The sequence below is a fragment of the Vulpes vulpes genome, chromosome 13 (assembly GCF_048418805.1).
Source record: "Vulpes vulpes isolate BD-2025 chromosome 13, VulVul3, whole genome shotgun sequence".
Lineage (NCBI taxonomy): Eukaryota > Metazoa > Chordata > Mammalia > Carnivora > Canidae > Vulpes > Vulpes vulpes.
Genome location: NC_132792.1, coordinates 3599982 through 3617833, shown reverse-complemented (window position 1 = coordinate 3617833; position 17852 = coordinate 3599982). Strand labels below are relative to the sequence as shown.

General features: G+C 45.0%; 1 protein-coding gene across 1 annotated transcript in view; it reads right to left on the bottom strand.

Moving 5' to 3' along the window:
* Positions 1 to 17852, bottom strand: part of FAM135B (family with sequence similarity 135 member B) — a 276991-nt gene that overhangs the window by 164115 nt on the left and 95024 nt on the right. Inside the window, exon 2 of the mRNA XM_072733864.1 lies at positions 15875 to 15970. Within this exon, the coding sequence (XP_072589965.1) occupies positions 15875 to 15951 (77 nt within the window). The 5' untranslated portion in view covers positions 15952 to 15970. The remainder of the gene's footprint in view (positions 1 to 15874; positions 15971 to 17852) is intronic.

Sequence of the window (17852 nt, the reverse complement as noted above, 5' to 3'; positions counted from 1 at the left end):
GCATTGGCAGTAGGGGTGAGAAATGGTATCTTCTGGATGCAATTTGAAACGAGAGCCGACAGGATTTCTGGCTGCAGTGACATGAGGTGGGAGGCAGAGAGAAGTGGAGAATTGCCCTCCGATGTTGATCTCCACAACCAGGGGATGGAGCTGCCATTAACCGAGGTAGGGTGAGTGACGAAAGAGGTTTGGAAGGGAGAGTGGGAGATCAGGTGTTTGGTCTCGGTGTCATTTAGGTAACAAGATGATGATTAGTCAAACTCGGTGCTGGGCAGATCTGAAATTTGGAAGAGGGAAGGGGCTGATGACATCAGCCAAGCAGCCAGTGACACAGGATAGCCTGGGAAGTGAGTGTTCATAGAGGAGCACTGACAATGGGATTGGTTAAAGCCTGTGACACTGTATGGGATTCATTTTAATAAAGGGTGGGATTACTTTGCCTTAAATATCAAGAACCATCCATAGTCTTCTATCTGCAGTATATTCCTTATATTCAGTAACTACAGTTCAGCCAATGGACCCTGGGCCCCTCCTGGGACCCAAAGATCCATTCATCTTCTCTCCTTCTCTCCCTTCTTGCTGCCTCTAAACACTTGAGTCTAAAGATTTATCTCCATTGGAGTAGGGAGAAACGGGAAGAAATCCCATCTCGGTCTCCACGCCTATGCTTAATCCTCACTGCTGGATCTATTTTCTCAATACCCTGCACTGGGAGAGTATTAGGAACCATCCCAGCTATAAATAAAGCGCACTGGTTCCATTTCATTACTGTTTCTTATGGTTCTACAGCTCACTAAGTCATGGGAAGAGAGAGATCAGTGGTGGGATTTGTGCTTCGTACAAAGCTTGGAGATTGCTAATCAATAGGATTTGGAGCACACTAAGAAACCTCTCTGTCACAGGCTCAGTCAATGCCTCCTGCACCATCGCTACACCGTTCATACAAGTAACCTCACCCAGTAACTATGAGTCCAAATATATGCGTGCCAATCCTCTTCACCACAGACACTGCTCTTCCTCCTGCTACAATCTCTTCCCTACACTTCAGCCAAATAACATGCTGATCCAAATCTGACTGCTCACCTACTTGAAACATCCTGTACTCATCCCTCCTGCATCAACCCCGCAAGGAAAAGTTCCAGCTCCTTGGTATGCATCTCTGCCTCCCCCAGAGGCCCTCTCAGTACTCCTCTTCCTCCCCAGCAGCATCAGCTCAAAGGGGGCAATAAGTGTTGAATGGCCCCACGCATTAGCTCTACTTGGCTTGACCACACTGAATAGTGAACCCCAGTTCAGGATCCCACTCTTCCCAGTATTCCCAGAGATGTTCTTCTGCAGGCCCAATTCACATCCATCTGCACACCAGGCTGTCTGGCTCCATGCTCCCATCATACAGACAAATTGCTCTGACCAAGGCTAACCTTGACCACCTGAGACCAAATTCAAGATACTCTGGGTCCCCATACCCTTTGATCTGACTGCAACATGTGACCCCGGGGATGCCCCCCCCCCCTTCAGGCTCTTGCATTTCTTCACTTCTGTGATTTCTCCTCTTTTCTGGAGCTTCTGACACCTCCTCAACAGCTTTGCATGTTTCTCTACCTTCAAATGTATTTAAATTGTGATTTTTCTCATGGAGCCTCCCTTGCCAACAGAATAAAGAGCAGTGTTGATAATCCTGACTTTGCAGACAGACAGCCATGAATTCAAACCCTGGCTCTGCTGTGGGAGAGCCACATTATCTCTGGGCCTCAGTTTACTCATCTGGAAGGTGAAAAGGTGAAAGTAAAAATACCTAGCTCTTAGGGCTGTCAATAGCACTGGGTGAACTGATGTACTAAAGGTCCTGGCACACAGTCTGAGCTCACAAAGGGTCACAAGGCACTGAACACCCAGGAGCTGACAAATCCCAGCCCAGATTCCTGCCTGTCCTTGGACTCAGCTCCCTTGTTGCCTCTGGATCTTTCACATCATCTTCCCCTGCTGCATGGCTCCCTTCTCCCCTAGCTTCATCTACTAATTCACCCAAGGGGAAAGCTGATTTCCACTGCAACTCCTCCCTTCCCTTCCACATTATGTAAAGGTGTCAATTCTTCAAGCATTTCCCAAGTGTTTTCCCTCCGAGCTATCCTCACCACCTTCATTTTACTCACCCCAAGTATCTTCCTCTCCCCTTCTGGAGAGTCATTTCTACAATCCTCACAATCCCTAAACCCCCTCCTTCAACTGTATCATAGCCCTCTATTAGCTACAAGGTGCCATTCCGGCTCCAGGACACAACAAACCTACCCTTCATGATGACCAGGGCTAGTCCTGCTCTCCCAGTCTATGGAAAAGGCCATCTCTACGCAGCGGTCCTGGACACCAAGGCACTTCATAGGAGATGTCGTGCTTTTTCATTTCTGGCCTTTGCACATGGAAGTCCCAATGCCTGGGATTCCTTCCCAATCTTTATGTGACTAGCAAGCCCCCTCTTGCAGGTAAGCTGTCCTGATGCCTCCTGGGTTGAGGGGAGGGTATCCTTGCTGAGCTCTATTTTCCTGTTAGGGACGTCACTCTCTTTATTTGCATCTCTAACTTCCAAAGTCTGCTGTGAACTTGAGTTCATGCCTCTTTCTCCTTGTTCTGTCAGAATTCCTAGGGCAGCACTGAAGAGAGCAAGAGTTCAATGTCCCCTGCATGAGTCAATTAATGAGTTCATAAATGCATAGACAAAGGAACAGGAGATGACACTGATCTACTTTACTAGGGGTGATGTGTATGGGAATTCCATGGGAGGGAGGCCACACATTCCCTCTTCAGGAGAATAACATTGGGGAAGGTTCTAATGGGTAAGAAAAAGGGGGAACAAAAGTTCATCTGTGAGGGTCCTATTTAGGGGAAGAACTTTTGTCATGGAGATGTGAATATATTTGGTTGAGAATATGAACTGGTGCAGCCACTCTGGAAAACTGTGCGGAGGTTCCTCAAAGAGTTAAAAAATAGATCTGCCCTATGACCCAGCATTGCACTGCTGAGGATTTACCCCAAAGATACAGATGCAGTGAAATGCCGGGACACCTGCACCCAATGTTTATAGCAGCAATGTCCACAATAGCCAAACTGTGGAAGGAGCCTCGGTGTCCATCAAAAGATGAGGATAGAGAAGCTGTGGTCTATGTATACAATGGAATATTCCTCAGCCATTAGAAACAACAAATACCCACCATTTGCTTTGATGTGGATGGAACTGGAGGGTATTATGCTGAGTGCAGTAAGTCATTCGGAGAAGGACAAACATTATATGGTCTCATTCATTTGGGGAATATAAAAAATAGTGAAAGGGAATAAAGGGGAAAGGAGAAAAAATGAGTGGGAAATATCAGAAAGGGAGACAGAACATGAAAGACTCCTAAATCTGGGAAACGAACTAGGGGTGGTGGAAGGGGAGGAGGGCGGGGGGTGGGGGTGACTGGGTGACGGGCACTGCGGGGGGCACTTGACGGGATTAGCCCTGGGTGTTATTCTATATGTTGGAAAATTGAACACCAATAAAAAATAAATTTATAAAAATTTTTAAAAAACAGTATTTTCAAAACTAGTGTGAGCATACAAAGCCACTCTTCCCTTTTCTTTCTTGCTTTAGGGATTGTAAACTATTTTGCTTTCACTGGATAAATGACTAAAAATATAGAATGCATCCTCTTGATTAAAATTATGTCTCTCCTCTGGGAAACAAACAAGGGGTAGTGGAAGGGGAGGTGGGCGGGGGGATTGGGTGACTGTGTGACAGGCACTGAGGGGTGCACTTGACGGGTTGAGAGCTGGGTGTTATACTATATGTTGGCAAATCAAACTCCAACAAAAAATATACAAAAAAAAAAAAAAAGCACCTCTTGTGCCTACCAGTCACTGGCCGGGAGGATTTTATTCCCCATACATCACCCTCTCATTATGCAAGGAAGAAATCCAGGCAGGTGCCAGGTAGCCAGGAAAGGAAGTCTGGGTATGATTTCTCCTTGATGGTGGTAGTTTGCAATTCTGTTGTTTGCGGAAGTAGAGTGTTTACCGAAGGGGTGACACAGACATCATGACATCTGTACACCCAGTCTGGCCCAAGGGAAACAACCATGCCTGGTGGGGTAGAAAGAGATTGCCCAGACTCTGGGGTCCAGGCATCCCCAAGAGAACTACTCTACTTGCTAGTCACATAAAGACCTCACTGGCCGGGACGCCTGGGTGGCTCAGGTCATGATCCCCGGATCCATGATCAAGTCCCTCATCGGGCTCCCTGTGAAGAGCCTGCTTCTCCCTCTGCCTGTGTCTCTGCCTCTCCTCTCAATCTATGTCTTTCATGAATAAATAAATAAATCTTTAAAAAAAAGAAAAAAAAAAAAGACCTCACTGGCCAAAGTGGGAACCTTAGCAGACACTGCACCTATGTGAGCCCCTGCTTCCTCTGCAATTGAGGGATAAGAGTCCTCATCAAGTGATGAGAGGTTATTTGTAGCAATACAGAATTTTTTAATTTTCTTCTCCAGTGAAATTCTGGTTGACTTCAGTGGGTTGAGACAGAACTCAAGAGATGGTTTCATCAAATGAAATGAAAGAGAGTTTTTTCAAGGAAAGATAAGAATGTCACCCTTTGGGAGAATGGAATGTGTTGGTGAACACAAAAATCCTCCTATTTTTAGGAAGAGCCAAAAAGGACTAGTGGTGACTCCCCCTTTCCCTAAAGTCCCCAAACAGTAACTTCAGAGACTTGAATGTCAGCATGTGGGATCAGTGGAGCCATAGAGACCCCCGGCATTGACTGCAGGGGAGATTTTCAGACTTCTGCCGTTTCTAAGAGCTCCTCTCACTGGAGGGACAGAGATCAACTGCCGGATGGCACAAGTCACTGAATTCCTTGGAGCTGGACACTATGCCTTCCCCAGGGGGTCCCAGAGGAGGTGGAACAGAGTTCTGGGAGTAAGGACAGTTAGGCTAAACATCATGCCCTTCTTTACCTTGTCAGATGATAGAAGTGCTTGGTCAAGCACAGCATTAACCTCCATCTACATTACTAGGGACTTGGAAGCATATAAAGCAGCAAAATTAAGTCATTTTCAGGGTAATTGGCTTATATTATCAAGAGAGAAACATTTCTTAATTTTAAAAAATGTCATGGCAAATTATAAATAATAAAATGCATTCTAATATTTTTTTTTAAATAAAATGATGTCCAACAAGAGGGCACTGGTTAAGTAAATTATGGCTGAACCCTGTAATGGGATCCTTTGCAGCTATTACACATGTTGTAAAGGAATGCATAGGGTTACAGGAATAGTCTCAGCAGGGAAAGAGAAAAAATAGAGAACAAACTGGTCTACTACATTTTTGTAAAGGCAAATACATGTGCAGATAAAACAGTGTTTGCTCAGTGAAAGAAAAGAGAGGGAGGGAGAGAAAGGGAGAGGATGAGGGGGAGGAAGGGGAATGGGAGAGGAAGAGAAAGGAAGAGGTGGAGGGACTGGGAAGGAGGTGGGAAGGGCAGGAAGGGGAGGGAGGGAGGAAATTTTGATTACAAAAGTGATATATGTGTTGTGAAAAATGAGGAAAAGTATAAGAGGGAACTGGCAACATGATTCCTTCACTAGGCAAAAATTATCTTATTTGTGCCTATATGTGTAATTGAAACTTAAAATGAAGAAATGTGACAAAATACATTCAAAAACGGATTTTGACCAGTATTGGATAACCAATAGAACCAAATAAAAGCCATTAAGGACCTCATTCCCTATCCCTCCTACTCTGACCCAAGATCCATTCAAAGAATCTTCTAGAAAAGAAACATCTGTGATTTAGTACACCTGTATTGACTATACTTCATGAGAGTCCCCAAAGCAATTATTTCTTCAGAAATGTATTGTGCACTTAGAAGTTGCTAAAAGAGGAGACTTACACATGCTCAACACACACACACACACACACACACACACACACAGAGCAACAATTATGGGAGGTGATGGATGTGTGAACTAACCTTTCACAATATATACATATGCAGTATCAGCACATGTACACCTTACACTTACATAATGTTATAGGTCAATGATACCTCAATAGGGCTGGAAACAATAAGAAATGTGGCATTTTCCCCTTGCAGATCCCAAATAGGAGGTAAAGAACAAGAAGTAGGATTTCCCCCACTGAGGACAATACGAATCAGCATGGTGTCCACTAGGTTTTCCACTGACAATTTAATTTTTTTTCATATTTTATTAATTTATTTGAGAGACGGAGAGAGAGCATATGAGTTGAGGGGAAGGGCAGCAAGAAAGGGAGAGAGAGAAGCAGACTCTCTTCTGAGCGAGGAGCCCAGTGATGATGCAGGGCTGGATGTGGGGCTGGACTCCCCCGGGATCATGACCTGAGCCAAGTCAGATCCTTAACCGACTGAGCCATCCAGGCACCCCTAATTTTTTTTTTTTAAACCAAGAAGGCTTTATCTCTTCCTGGGAGATTAGTTGTGGTGACTATTAAATCAGCTGCTCACTTCTCCTGCTCCCTCATCCACCAAGGGGTATGTCCCTTGTTCCCCCCTTTCCTATCTTGATACTGGGATCTTTTTTATACAGGAAAAACAAAACAAAACAAAAATAAATAAATCAGCTGCTCAAAACATAGAAGGGACACCCGATTCAGACTCCAGCCAGATCAGGGGTCCGTTTCAGGCCATCCTGACTAGTACTGCAAGGTCTGGACCTCAGTTTAACTAGGAGCTTTACAAATATTCCCTCACTGCCTTCTAATCTGATCCTGCAAAGCCAGTGAAGAAATAGAGCCCAGAGGTTAGCAGCTTGCTCACGGGCACTTGCCTAATAACAGAAAAATCGGGATCGGAATCAAGATCTGTGTCTACACTCCTGCCCTTCCACTACTTTCATGACCAGACACCTTTCGCTCCCCTGAGAGGCCTTCACAAGAACAGCTTTGAGTTCAAAACTAGAAAGAGCCACACTGCCCGGGGGCTTTTGCCTCACCTCTGATTCCCGCAGGAGGGAGAGAGGCCCTGTGCACAGCTCCGAGCTCAGCAGAGGCATGTTCATGGCTACAGGCAAGGCTCAGCCCCCTGGAAGGGTCTCTTCTTCACAGACCTGCTGAGCATGTCCTCAGCCAGGGGTTAAGAGGATAAAAGGCTTAAAGCAGCAAGCTCACGGAAGTCACAGATTCAAAGGTTAAAGAACTAAAAATGGGACAGGGTGTTGACAGGGATGTGGATTTGCTAGAAAAATAATCTAGCATGTCCAATTACATAAATACCTGAGTACATCCTAGGAATTATCCTAATAATGCCTTTTTATGGGGAGGAGGGAATCAAATGTTTACTAAAACAATTATGGAATTTTATTCTTAAGAGACCCTGAAGCCAACCCACACTCCTCCTTGTGCTGGATGGAACCCTTGATGCCGAGTGATAAAAATCCTGAATCACACTGACTCATACAAAAGTAAAGGGAATCCGTATATTTGCTCACGTGCAAAGTCACGGGCCTGAAATGGTGTATTAGATCCACGGCTTCTGTGCTGTGAAAATCGTACCCACTGGCCATTCATCAGGGCACCCGCTCTGTCTTTGCAGCAAAGGCATCACTGTCAAAGCCCTGGAGATGCTCCCCCCAAGGGTTCGCATGGGCCCTGACCTCCCAGAGCCATAGCGGCCTCTCCTTTACCAGGCAAAGTTGGACATCCAATGGGGCTCTCAACCATTTATAATCCCTACTCCCTTTCAAAAGTGACGGAATGAATGAAAAGGATCGCAACATATTTCAGTAAGAGAAGTGAAGAAAAGGATTGTTTCTGACAGAACCAGACAAATCAATTAATTGATCTCTGGCAAGCAAAGATAATTGTATTTCTGAGTCTATTAAGGCACATCAGGGCTGGTTAACTCATTTCACAGGGAGAGCTGGCTGTCTCTGGCCATTAGGCTGTGATGGGGACGTCGAGGCATAAATACAAGATGGCATTTTCTTTCTGGAATCCCTTGACCTATGACTCCACCGTTTTCACTCCGGTAGAGAAAAGGCAGGTGAGTTTGTTCAAAGGGGATTTCAATCCTAATAGTTCCATGTGTGTCTGACCTTAGACATCAGATCTGATAATACTGATTGTGGGTCCTTTTGTGCAACTATTCTGTGGGTAGGACAGAGTGTCTCTGCAATCACCTAAAACGTCAGGGCAGAGAATCTTCTAAGTGATATTGTAGAGAAGGTGTCAGAAAGGCCAGGCGATGAATCTCAGTATCAGGGAAAACCTTCGCTCAGGAACAAAAGTGAGTTTGATGTAGAGCTTTGTGTGAATTAAGATTTAAAATGAAATTTGAATACATTTTCAAGGACAAATGTTGGCTCCCTTTCAGCAAACAATATTGGGAACGAAGGTTCACATTCTCATACATAGGTATAAATGAGATATTAATAAATTGATGACCTATAAATATTTACATAGTGTGTGGGGAGGTTATACTCATATATACTTTATACTTGCTTACATAAGTATTTCCTTATGAGAAAACTGTTGTAAATGAATTAAGATCTTCCTTTCTGCTTTCTGGCTTCCAGAATCCATGCTGGAAAGCTAATGCAAAATCTCCATGGGCTCTTGAGCAGGAGGCATGCATTTGCAAAGGGAGGCGAAGTCCAGTCTCCTGCTGGGGAAGGAGATGCCATAGGTCTGCTAAGAAGGAAGGGACCTGGGTCTGTTCTCTTTGGAAAAAGATGTTTCCAAGCAAAGCTGAGGTCACTCAGCATGTGGACTCTTCCCTTGGTCTTAAGCCAGTCATTCTTCAGCTGGGAACAACCTGGGAAACTTTACAAGTGCTGGTGCGTGGGGTCTCACCCTAGACATTGTTTGTTTAATTAGCCTGGAGGGCGGACCTTTCCATTCTGCAGATGATTGTAGCACACAGCCTAGGTTGATACTGTCATAGAAACATCCTGTGCTGTTCACTCAGACTCAGCTAGAGAACATGTGAAGACACGGTTTCCTGAGCCTCTCGACCAGCAATTCAGATGTGGTAGGTCTGAGACAGGGCCAAGAGTCTGCATCTCTAACAAGAGTATAATGGTGACCCTGCTGCCCTCGGGCCATAAACAGTACAATAGGAATTAGGAACTGTTTTCACATTATTGATATCATTTAACAAAGATCCCTGTGACCCCATCTGAGTTGCAGAAGTTCTGAAAGAAGCAGCAAGTTCAACCAGGGCACATACAAGCTGTTACGGGTCTCCCAGGAGTTGCCAGGCTCTGTGCCAGACTGATCACCAGCCATATAAAGTCAGGTAAGATGGGGTCCTTATCCTTAAGGAGCCTCATGCCACCTGACAAGAAGACAAAGCCAGGTGGGACATCACCACCATTCCCTTCTGCAGCCTGGCTCTGTCTCCCTCCACTGCCATCTCTGAAAGTCTGTGGCCCTGGCATCCCTATCCTCACTGGTCTAACAAGAGACCGGGTGTGATAAGCCCTGTGATTTCCACTCCCTCCCTTCTTACTCCGCCTTCTGGGTGAGCTCTGACATCACTGACCCATTCTGTGGTCTCCTCCTTCCAGGTCCTTTGCATGGCTGACTCCCACCCACCTTTTGAGTGACAGCTCTGTGTGTCTCCCTGAATGCCTTCTCTGACTCTGCCCACACAGTGGCTTCTCCCTGCTGTTTCTCTTGATAGCATCCACAATCTGTCTTTGTCACAGAACTTATCCCACGGTGTGGTCATTTCCTATGTGTGTATCTGCCTCCCTCGTTAGTTGGTAAACATTCTGTGGGCAGAGTCTCTCATCTTCACGTTTCCAGAGCCTATTACAATAGTGTTTGTAGTAATGACTGTGTGAGTGGAGGGAAGACTAAAACACGAGGGGCAGGCTTTTAAAAATGAATGGGAATGAAGGACGCTTGGGTGGCTCAGCGGTTGAGCATCTGCCTTCTGCTCAGGTTGTGATCCTGGGGTCCTGGAATCGAGTCCCACATCGGGCCCCCCTCAAGGAAACTGCCTCTCCCTCTGCCTGTGTCTCTGCCTTTCTCGCTCTCTCTGTCTCTCATGAATAAATAAATAAGATCTTTAAAAAATATATAGGAATGAAACAACAGATGTTGGTGAGGATGCGGAGAAAGTGGAACCCTCTTACATTGTTGATGGGAATGAAAACTGGTGCAGCCACTCTGAGAAACAGTATAGAGATTCCTCAAGAAGTTAAAAACAGAGATACTCTACAGTTCAGCAATTGCACTACTGGGTACTTAGGTACTTACTCAAAGGATACAAACATATCCTTTGAACCACAAATACAGTGGTTCGAAGGGGCACCTGCACCCCAATGTTCATAGCAGCAATGTCCACAATAGCCAAACTATGGAAAGAGCCCAGGCGTCCATTGACAGATGAAGGATAAAGAAGATGTGGTCTATATACACAATTACTCAGTCATCACAAAAATGAAATCTTAACTATTTGCAACAATGTGGATGGAACTAGAGGTATTATGCTAAGCAAAATAAGTCAAACTTATTTTTATTAAGACAATTATCATAACATTCCACTTATATGTAGAATTCAAGAAACAAGACAGAGGATCACGTGATAAGGGAGAGAAAAAGAAAATAAGAGGAAATCAGAGAGGGAGGCAAACCATGAAAGACTCTTAACTCTAGGGAACAAACTGAGGGGAGACGGGGTAACTGGGTGATGGGCATGAAGGAAGGCACGTGATGGGATGAGCACTGGGTGTTGTATGCAACTGATGAATTATTAAACTCTACCTCTGAAGCTAATAATATGCTGAATGTTAATTAACTGAATTTAAATTTTAAAAATAAAAATAATAAAAGTATGGGAATGAGGGATTCATACAAACTGGGCCGAGTACAGTAGGTAAACATCAATAAACAAAGAGTCTGGACAGGAGATTATATTTAAGCTAGAACTTAATAGGGTAGAGTTTTCAAAGTAGATATCACAAAGGGGGAGGGATCAGGAATGATCTGAGCACAGGCAAAGTACAGAAGTTTAAGGTCAAACCATTCATGCTGTGAACACTAAGCCGAGTGAGAGCACGAGCAAGTGGGAGGGCTGTAAACAGGAAAGCAAGGTGGTCACATCATTAGTAATAGAAACGACAATTGAAATAGCGTCTACTAGATACCAGGCACCATGCTAGCTGCTCCGCATATACCAATTAATGCAATTGATACCATAAGACTTCTGATTACCCCCTGAGACTGTGTCATCACCGTTTTACAAGTGACCAAATGGTGGCCCAGAGTGTTTTAAAGGGACATGTTCACGCTCTCAGAGTCTGCAAGTGGCAGAAACTGGCTTCACATTCAGGTCTGACCCCCAAGCCAGGCTCCACAGCACCTCGCCGCCCCTGCTCTTTCGTCAGGATGAGTCTTGCTGCCCAACACCAGTTGTCAATTCACAATGCTCGTTGACTGGTTTCAGGAGATGCTTTTCCTTTGAGAATCTGCTGCAGTCAATATAGACGTGGGATAAATGCAAGGTGGCTGTTTGCACAAGGCAAACATCACCAACAGGCAATATGCATTCTGGGATAAAAAAAAAAAATCCACAAGCATAAATGTGCTAGAAGTAAGCCATCCCAGATCAGGGCAGAAGCTTGTGCAAGGGGCGCCTGGGTGGCTCAGGGGATCAACTCCCACATCGGGATCCCCACAGGGAGCCCGCCTCTCTCTCTGCCTGTGTCTCTGCCTCACTTTCTGTGCGTTTCATGAATAAATAAATTAAAAATCTTTTTAAAAATCTTGTGCAATATTCTCAGTTCTGCATCCACATGGTTCCAACGTAGCATCTCACAGTGAATCAAGAGGGAGTATCTACTACTGGCCAGAATGGGGAGTGATGATCTGGGATGTCAGGACATGTCTCATTAACTGAAGAAACTGCTAGAACCTGGATGCTCATAATCGAATTCAGTCTGAGGAAGGGCACCTTCCTTGCTTTGCAACCCCTGGCTCTAATTTTTACTCCCAAGGACCTTTGGAGCACATCCTGACACCCCACAATGGGCCAGCCTCCCCCAGTGCCATCTTCCTTTTCTTCAATGACATGGGGAATCCTTCATTTTCTTTCACGTGGGGCACACACCTCGCCTGCTAGGCTTGGATTGCAATCATCACTTCCCCATGGAGTGTTTGCTGGGTAAAGTAACTACATCTCACTCTGAGCACGGCTCCTGTGGGACTCATAGCGGGAAAATCCTTGGCGCTCGAGCAGCACAGACCATGCCTGGCAGGTGCCCCTCCAGCAGCTGCAGAATCCTGGCTTGCACGGCACCTAGCCTGTCTCTGCAGCCTGATCCCAGCAGACTGGGGACTTTCAACCTCAAGGGCTTACTGCTGATAGGGCTTTACAGATCTTAGAACCCACTCCATGTCCTTAAGTGTTCTAACTGCCTTCATCCAAATGATGCCCCACCCTGTTCATGGCCATGGCTGCTACAAAGCCCACTGTAAGCATGTGGGATCATAAGATTATGCCCTCATCACATCACCTCATCCATACCAACATCATGAAGTGCTGGCATGAAGATCTAGAAGAAATTTGTGAGAGTCCTTGTTCCACTAGACCTCTGGTTACCAACTACCGATGATTTCATACCTACAGTAGAAACATCATTGAGCAACGCCAATATATGTCTATCTATTGATAAACACATACATGTACAACTGCATACTCCTATGCAATATGCATTGTTAAGAATAGAAAAAGATGTTTTAAAAGATAAGGGATGTAATATTCCATGTTTTAAAAATTAATTACTTTTTATATTAAAGAACACATAACCTTTTTTGCTCTTACTAAAAATATGCATACAGTGATTCAATGTTCTGGTTTTAATTTAGTCTAATTAAATATTAGACTTTGGCGGTGAGCATGGCTACACAAGAAGACTCCCCAAAACACACAGACCTAGAGGGTCTTAGGCTTGCTGAGTGAGTCATGGTTTCCACGCTTGTCTTGTAAACTCCCTAAGCAACTGCACAGGGCCCTCTCTGAGTTCTGGATGTGCCCCTTGAAAGATCCTGCTAATGGTGACGATTTCATACAAGACTTAGTCAATACTTGAAGGCCCAGAATGTAATTAGGGTAAGGTGTATTAAGAATAATTATGGTTACAAATCTATATATCAAATAGTTCTTTAAGTAAGTTTGAATTTCTCAGCCTATTCATTTTTGAATCTGATCTGCTCATCATCCCACCTCAGTGTGTGTGTGTGAACAGGCTTGTCTAGAAGCTCAGTGTGGTTGTCATTTCCACCTGTTTGCTATACTTTTGTTAGTAATATTACTTTCAATTCATGAGTGTTCTAAAGTATTTTTTAAAGATTTTTAAAATTTATTTATTCATGAGAGACACGGAGAGAGAGAGAGAGGTAGAGAGACACAGGCAAAGGGAGAAGCAGGATCCTTGAGGGGAGCCTGATACAGGACTCGATCCCAGGTCCCTGGGATCACAACCTGAGCCAAAGGCAGATGCTCAACTGCTGAACCACCAGATGTCCCTACAGTATTTGTTTTTAAGCCACTAGCTATTTTATGAGGGCTAGTATAAAGATAGAACACAATTTACATATGTGCATAACTGCCCAGTCACAAGCCATCATATTTTGTAACTTGAGAGCAATGTCACCAACTCATGAGTGCAGTGGAACGCCCTCTTTTTATCTGATACCAGAGTGACTGAGTGGAACTCACAACTGTGTGCCATATGGACACGGAAGGCTTCCAGGGTCAGTCTGGATTCTAATTATTAACAGGGCTTGATCTCTCTTTCTGATTTTTGATGAAAACAGTTGTAAGCAGGAATCTTAATATTTTCTCCCCACATCTTGATAGATGTTTTGTGCAGCCCTGGGGAGAAGGCAGCCCAGGCTGGAGACCAGGCCTATATAATAGAAAAAGGGCAACTCAGTCTCAGATTCTTACTCTATGTAACAGCTGCAGACTGTTTCACCCCCTCATCCCAAGTTACCTGTCGACAAAATAAAGATACCATCACTCACTCTATAGTTGGTGATGAGGACTTAGGAAATAATCAGTACAAGTGTCTAACACTATGATAGACACATGATCTTATCAAACCTGAAGACCAGAATGGAGCGAGGTACTAAAGGGGCTCCAGGAAGCTCCAGGTACCAAGCCAGGACTCAGAAGGCTCTGGCCCCGAGCCCAGACTCTCTTCACTATGCCACACAATTTCTGATTAAGTGAGGGAGGGGCAAACCAAAGGTGATGAGCTGCTAGAGGATGCACAGAGCTTTGCTTCCTCAAAATTCAACTCCAGAACTCCGGCTACAACCTCTCATGTGCCCCTGTCCCTGGAATACAGCTGGTCAGAATCATCTCCTTTTCCCCTCACCACCTGATTTGGGTCACCTACCAAAATGACCCAGCCTCTGAATTTCACCTCATGTAACAAGGGGCCATAATATACAAGAGGCACTTGAAGCATTAACTTCAGAACTCTCCTTCTGAAACTGGAGACGAGCCCCAGTAGCAGACTCTAAAAGTGTGCATGGATCCTTCCATTTCCATCATAAGATTGTCTCTACTTCTCCACCCTGAGTCTAGATGCTTTTGCACTTGGCTTTGGCCAGCAGAAGACCAACGAAATCACCCTGCATGAGTCTGAGGCTAGCTACCAGGACATCGTGTGTATTTCCATTCCTGCTTGTAGGGCTTGTCTGCCATATAAACAAGTCCAGGCTCACCTGCTGCCTCCCAGCCGAGGGCCCAGACCTGGAAACAAGTGCGGATGAGAGCAGCCAGGCCTGCTCCTGCTCAGCAGAACCGCCCATCTGGAGCCTGCTTCAAACTGCCTGCTCTCAGAATCATGAGCTAAATGGAAAGCTGTTGTTTTAAGCCACTAAGGTTTAGGGCGGTTTGTTATGCAACAAAAACAAATCGATAGATGGAACCATTGATCCTGAGTGACCCTAAGTCTACCATGAAGACCTACTGAAATCATGCGTGTAAAATATCCAATTCAGAGCATATCCTCAAACATTGCAAGCATCTCTATTTTAATTCTGCATTTAAAGAGGGCATCATAAATTTTCAGTTCTTGAGAGATCAAGGCACAGGTTTTAAGATCTGCAGTTTTGGGGAGATGGCTCCTACAAATATTGATCATACAAATACCTTTTTCTCAGAGATACATAAGCAAGATTCATTTCTTATAAATTCCTTTCCCTTTAAAACTGACTGGCTGACATAAGTAATGGGAAGAGCAACACAGAAGAGAGAAGGTGGCTGGAAGTGCAGGAGGAAGGGCACAAGTTAGCATTCTCAAGTCTGTGGGTATATGGGTGATTTTCAACTGTCCTAAACAAGTGGGCAGGAAAAATAATGAAAATCCTTTTCTCATTAATCCAAAATGCCCTATAACCTGACTTTTCCACTTCTACTTTCTACCAGAAGAAATACACAGACACAGAGACACACACACACACTCACACAGAGGACCCTTGAACAATGATGGGGTTCAAGGCACCCACCTACACCCATATAGACGAAAATCATGTAGGACTTTTGATTCTCCAAAAACTCAACTACTAATTGCCTACTGTTGACCAGAAGCCTTACTGATAACACAGTCAAATACACATATTTTGTAAGTTGTAGGTATCAGACACTGTATTCTTACACTAAAGTAAGCTATAGGAAAGCAAATGTTATTAAGAAAATCATAAGGCACAGAAATGACATCCACAGCACCACACCATATTTAAAAATCATGTACAAGTGGACCTGCCCTATTCAAACCCATGTTGTTCAAGGGTCAACTGCATATGCAGACACACACAAATAGATGCAGTGATGCATACTTACCCTCTCTGAAAGAGATCCACATTATAAAATTTATGTAGCTCTACAGAAAACTCAACCGTTCCTTGTACTTCAGACATGATCTTTTTGGTTCATTACCTGAAAAAACAAGAGAGAAAGCAACAGGTTGAGATCTACATAAGCCAAACAGAGAGCCAGGGCTTCCAAGAGGGGAACCCAACGTACCCGACCAATGGGACCATGGGGGGTCCACTGGATGTCAGTGCTCAGAGGTTCCTTTGATAGGAAAAGACACAGAGACAGGAAGACACACTTAATGTCACTCAGCTCAGTCCTGGAAGGACCAGACTTGGACCCGAGTATCCTCATCCTAAAGCGGGGCTAGTCTACCACCCTTCCTCACCTGTCAGTGCCAGGTAGGCAACAGCCGCCCAACTGTGAGCACATGCTCCATGGCCAATGGAGCAAGAATCCCTGCTCTTCCACCTTCTACCTGGGGGACTTTGAGCGAGTCACTTAACTTCTCCTCTATAACCTGAGCCCTGATAATAGCACAAAACTGATAGGTGACAGACAGATTAAATGAGTCTACCACACAGAGCACTTTGCACAGTTCCTGACACGCATAATGATTAATAACAGTAATTGAAAATGACTTTATCACAGTTAGTATAAATACCATCTCTAAAGTGCGAAGGTGCCTGGGGTGGCAGGGCCAGATGTGCTTTCTACCAAGCACGGGAAGCAGAGGGAGTGGGTGCCGTTGCCAAGCAGATGTTGAACCCAACTTGACAGGATGCTAATTTTCCAAGCTAGGAGATCTTAGGGCCAATAACAAGAGGGCTGGCTGGGGAAGATCAGAGAGAGCAAAATTAAAAGAGTCCAAGGATGAGAAATGCCTGGCTGGCTCAGCGGTTGGGTGCCTGCCTTTGGCTCAGGTCATGATCCCAGGATCTGGGATTGAGTCCCACACTGGGCTCCTGCAAGGAGTCTGCTTCTCCCTCTGCCTACATCTCTGCTTCTGTGTGTGTGTGTGTGTGTGTATGTGTGTGTGTGTGTGTGATGAATAAATAAATACATCTTAAAAAAAGAGAGAAATGAAGCAAGAGGAAGAAAGACTCGAGGCGGGCTGAATTTTCTGAGGATATGAAATCATCCAGACATCAATGATATGGAGAAAGGGAAAGAAACTGACTTTTATGCAGCAGCTACTATATCCTTGGTGCTGCATAAAGTATTTTCTGTAAGTTACCTGATTTTCTCCAAGAAGAATTCTGTGATAAAAGTTACTGCCCCACAATACAGATAGGGAAAAGGATCAGAGACGCTCTCATCAGGACCCATTTTCCACATCTAGAATGTTCTTGTGGTGTCTGCACTTTCTCCAAGCCTCAGTTTGCTACCATGTGTAATGGGGTGATACAAGCTACCTAGGAGGAGTCCCCATGGGACAGGAGGTAATTACTTGCCATGAACAGGTTCTTGGGGAGCCAGCAGGTTCTCACTGGGAGGCAGCTGGCATGATCTTGGGGAAGGGGAGAATGCGAGAGAGAGGAGGGAAGCTAAGAGGAGATCCAGTCTCTCTTGGCTGGCACCTGGGTCTCCTCTCAAAGTCTCTCTTCCATTTGCTCCCCTGACGTCTCAATGACCAGACCAGCATCACTGGGGTTCAGAGCCCGACCTCACTGTGCAGTGAGTCATGCCAAGTGCAGTCATGCCAAGCCAGAATAAGGGAACAAGAGCTGAGCAGGGCCTTAACTCTGCGTCTCAGCTCTGGCAAGGGTACCAGGCAGGGAAACGTTTCTGAAGACACAGAATTCCACTCACCAAATTAAAATGCAACAGATCCTAGAACGTAGCCTCTATAAATCCTGCAAGCCAGTATTTCAAGCTGATGCGCCCAGGGATGCCTGGCGCACAAAATGTGCTGCAAACCTCTCTCCCTCATGGCAGAGGCCTCAAGGTGCGTAGCTGGGCCAGTCAAGGTCAGAAACCCACTGCTCAGTTTCAGTGTCAAGGT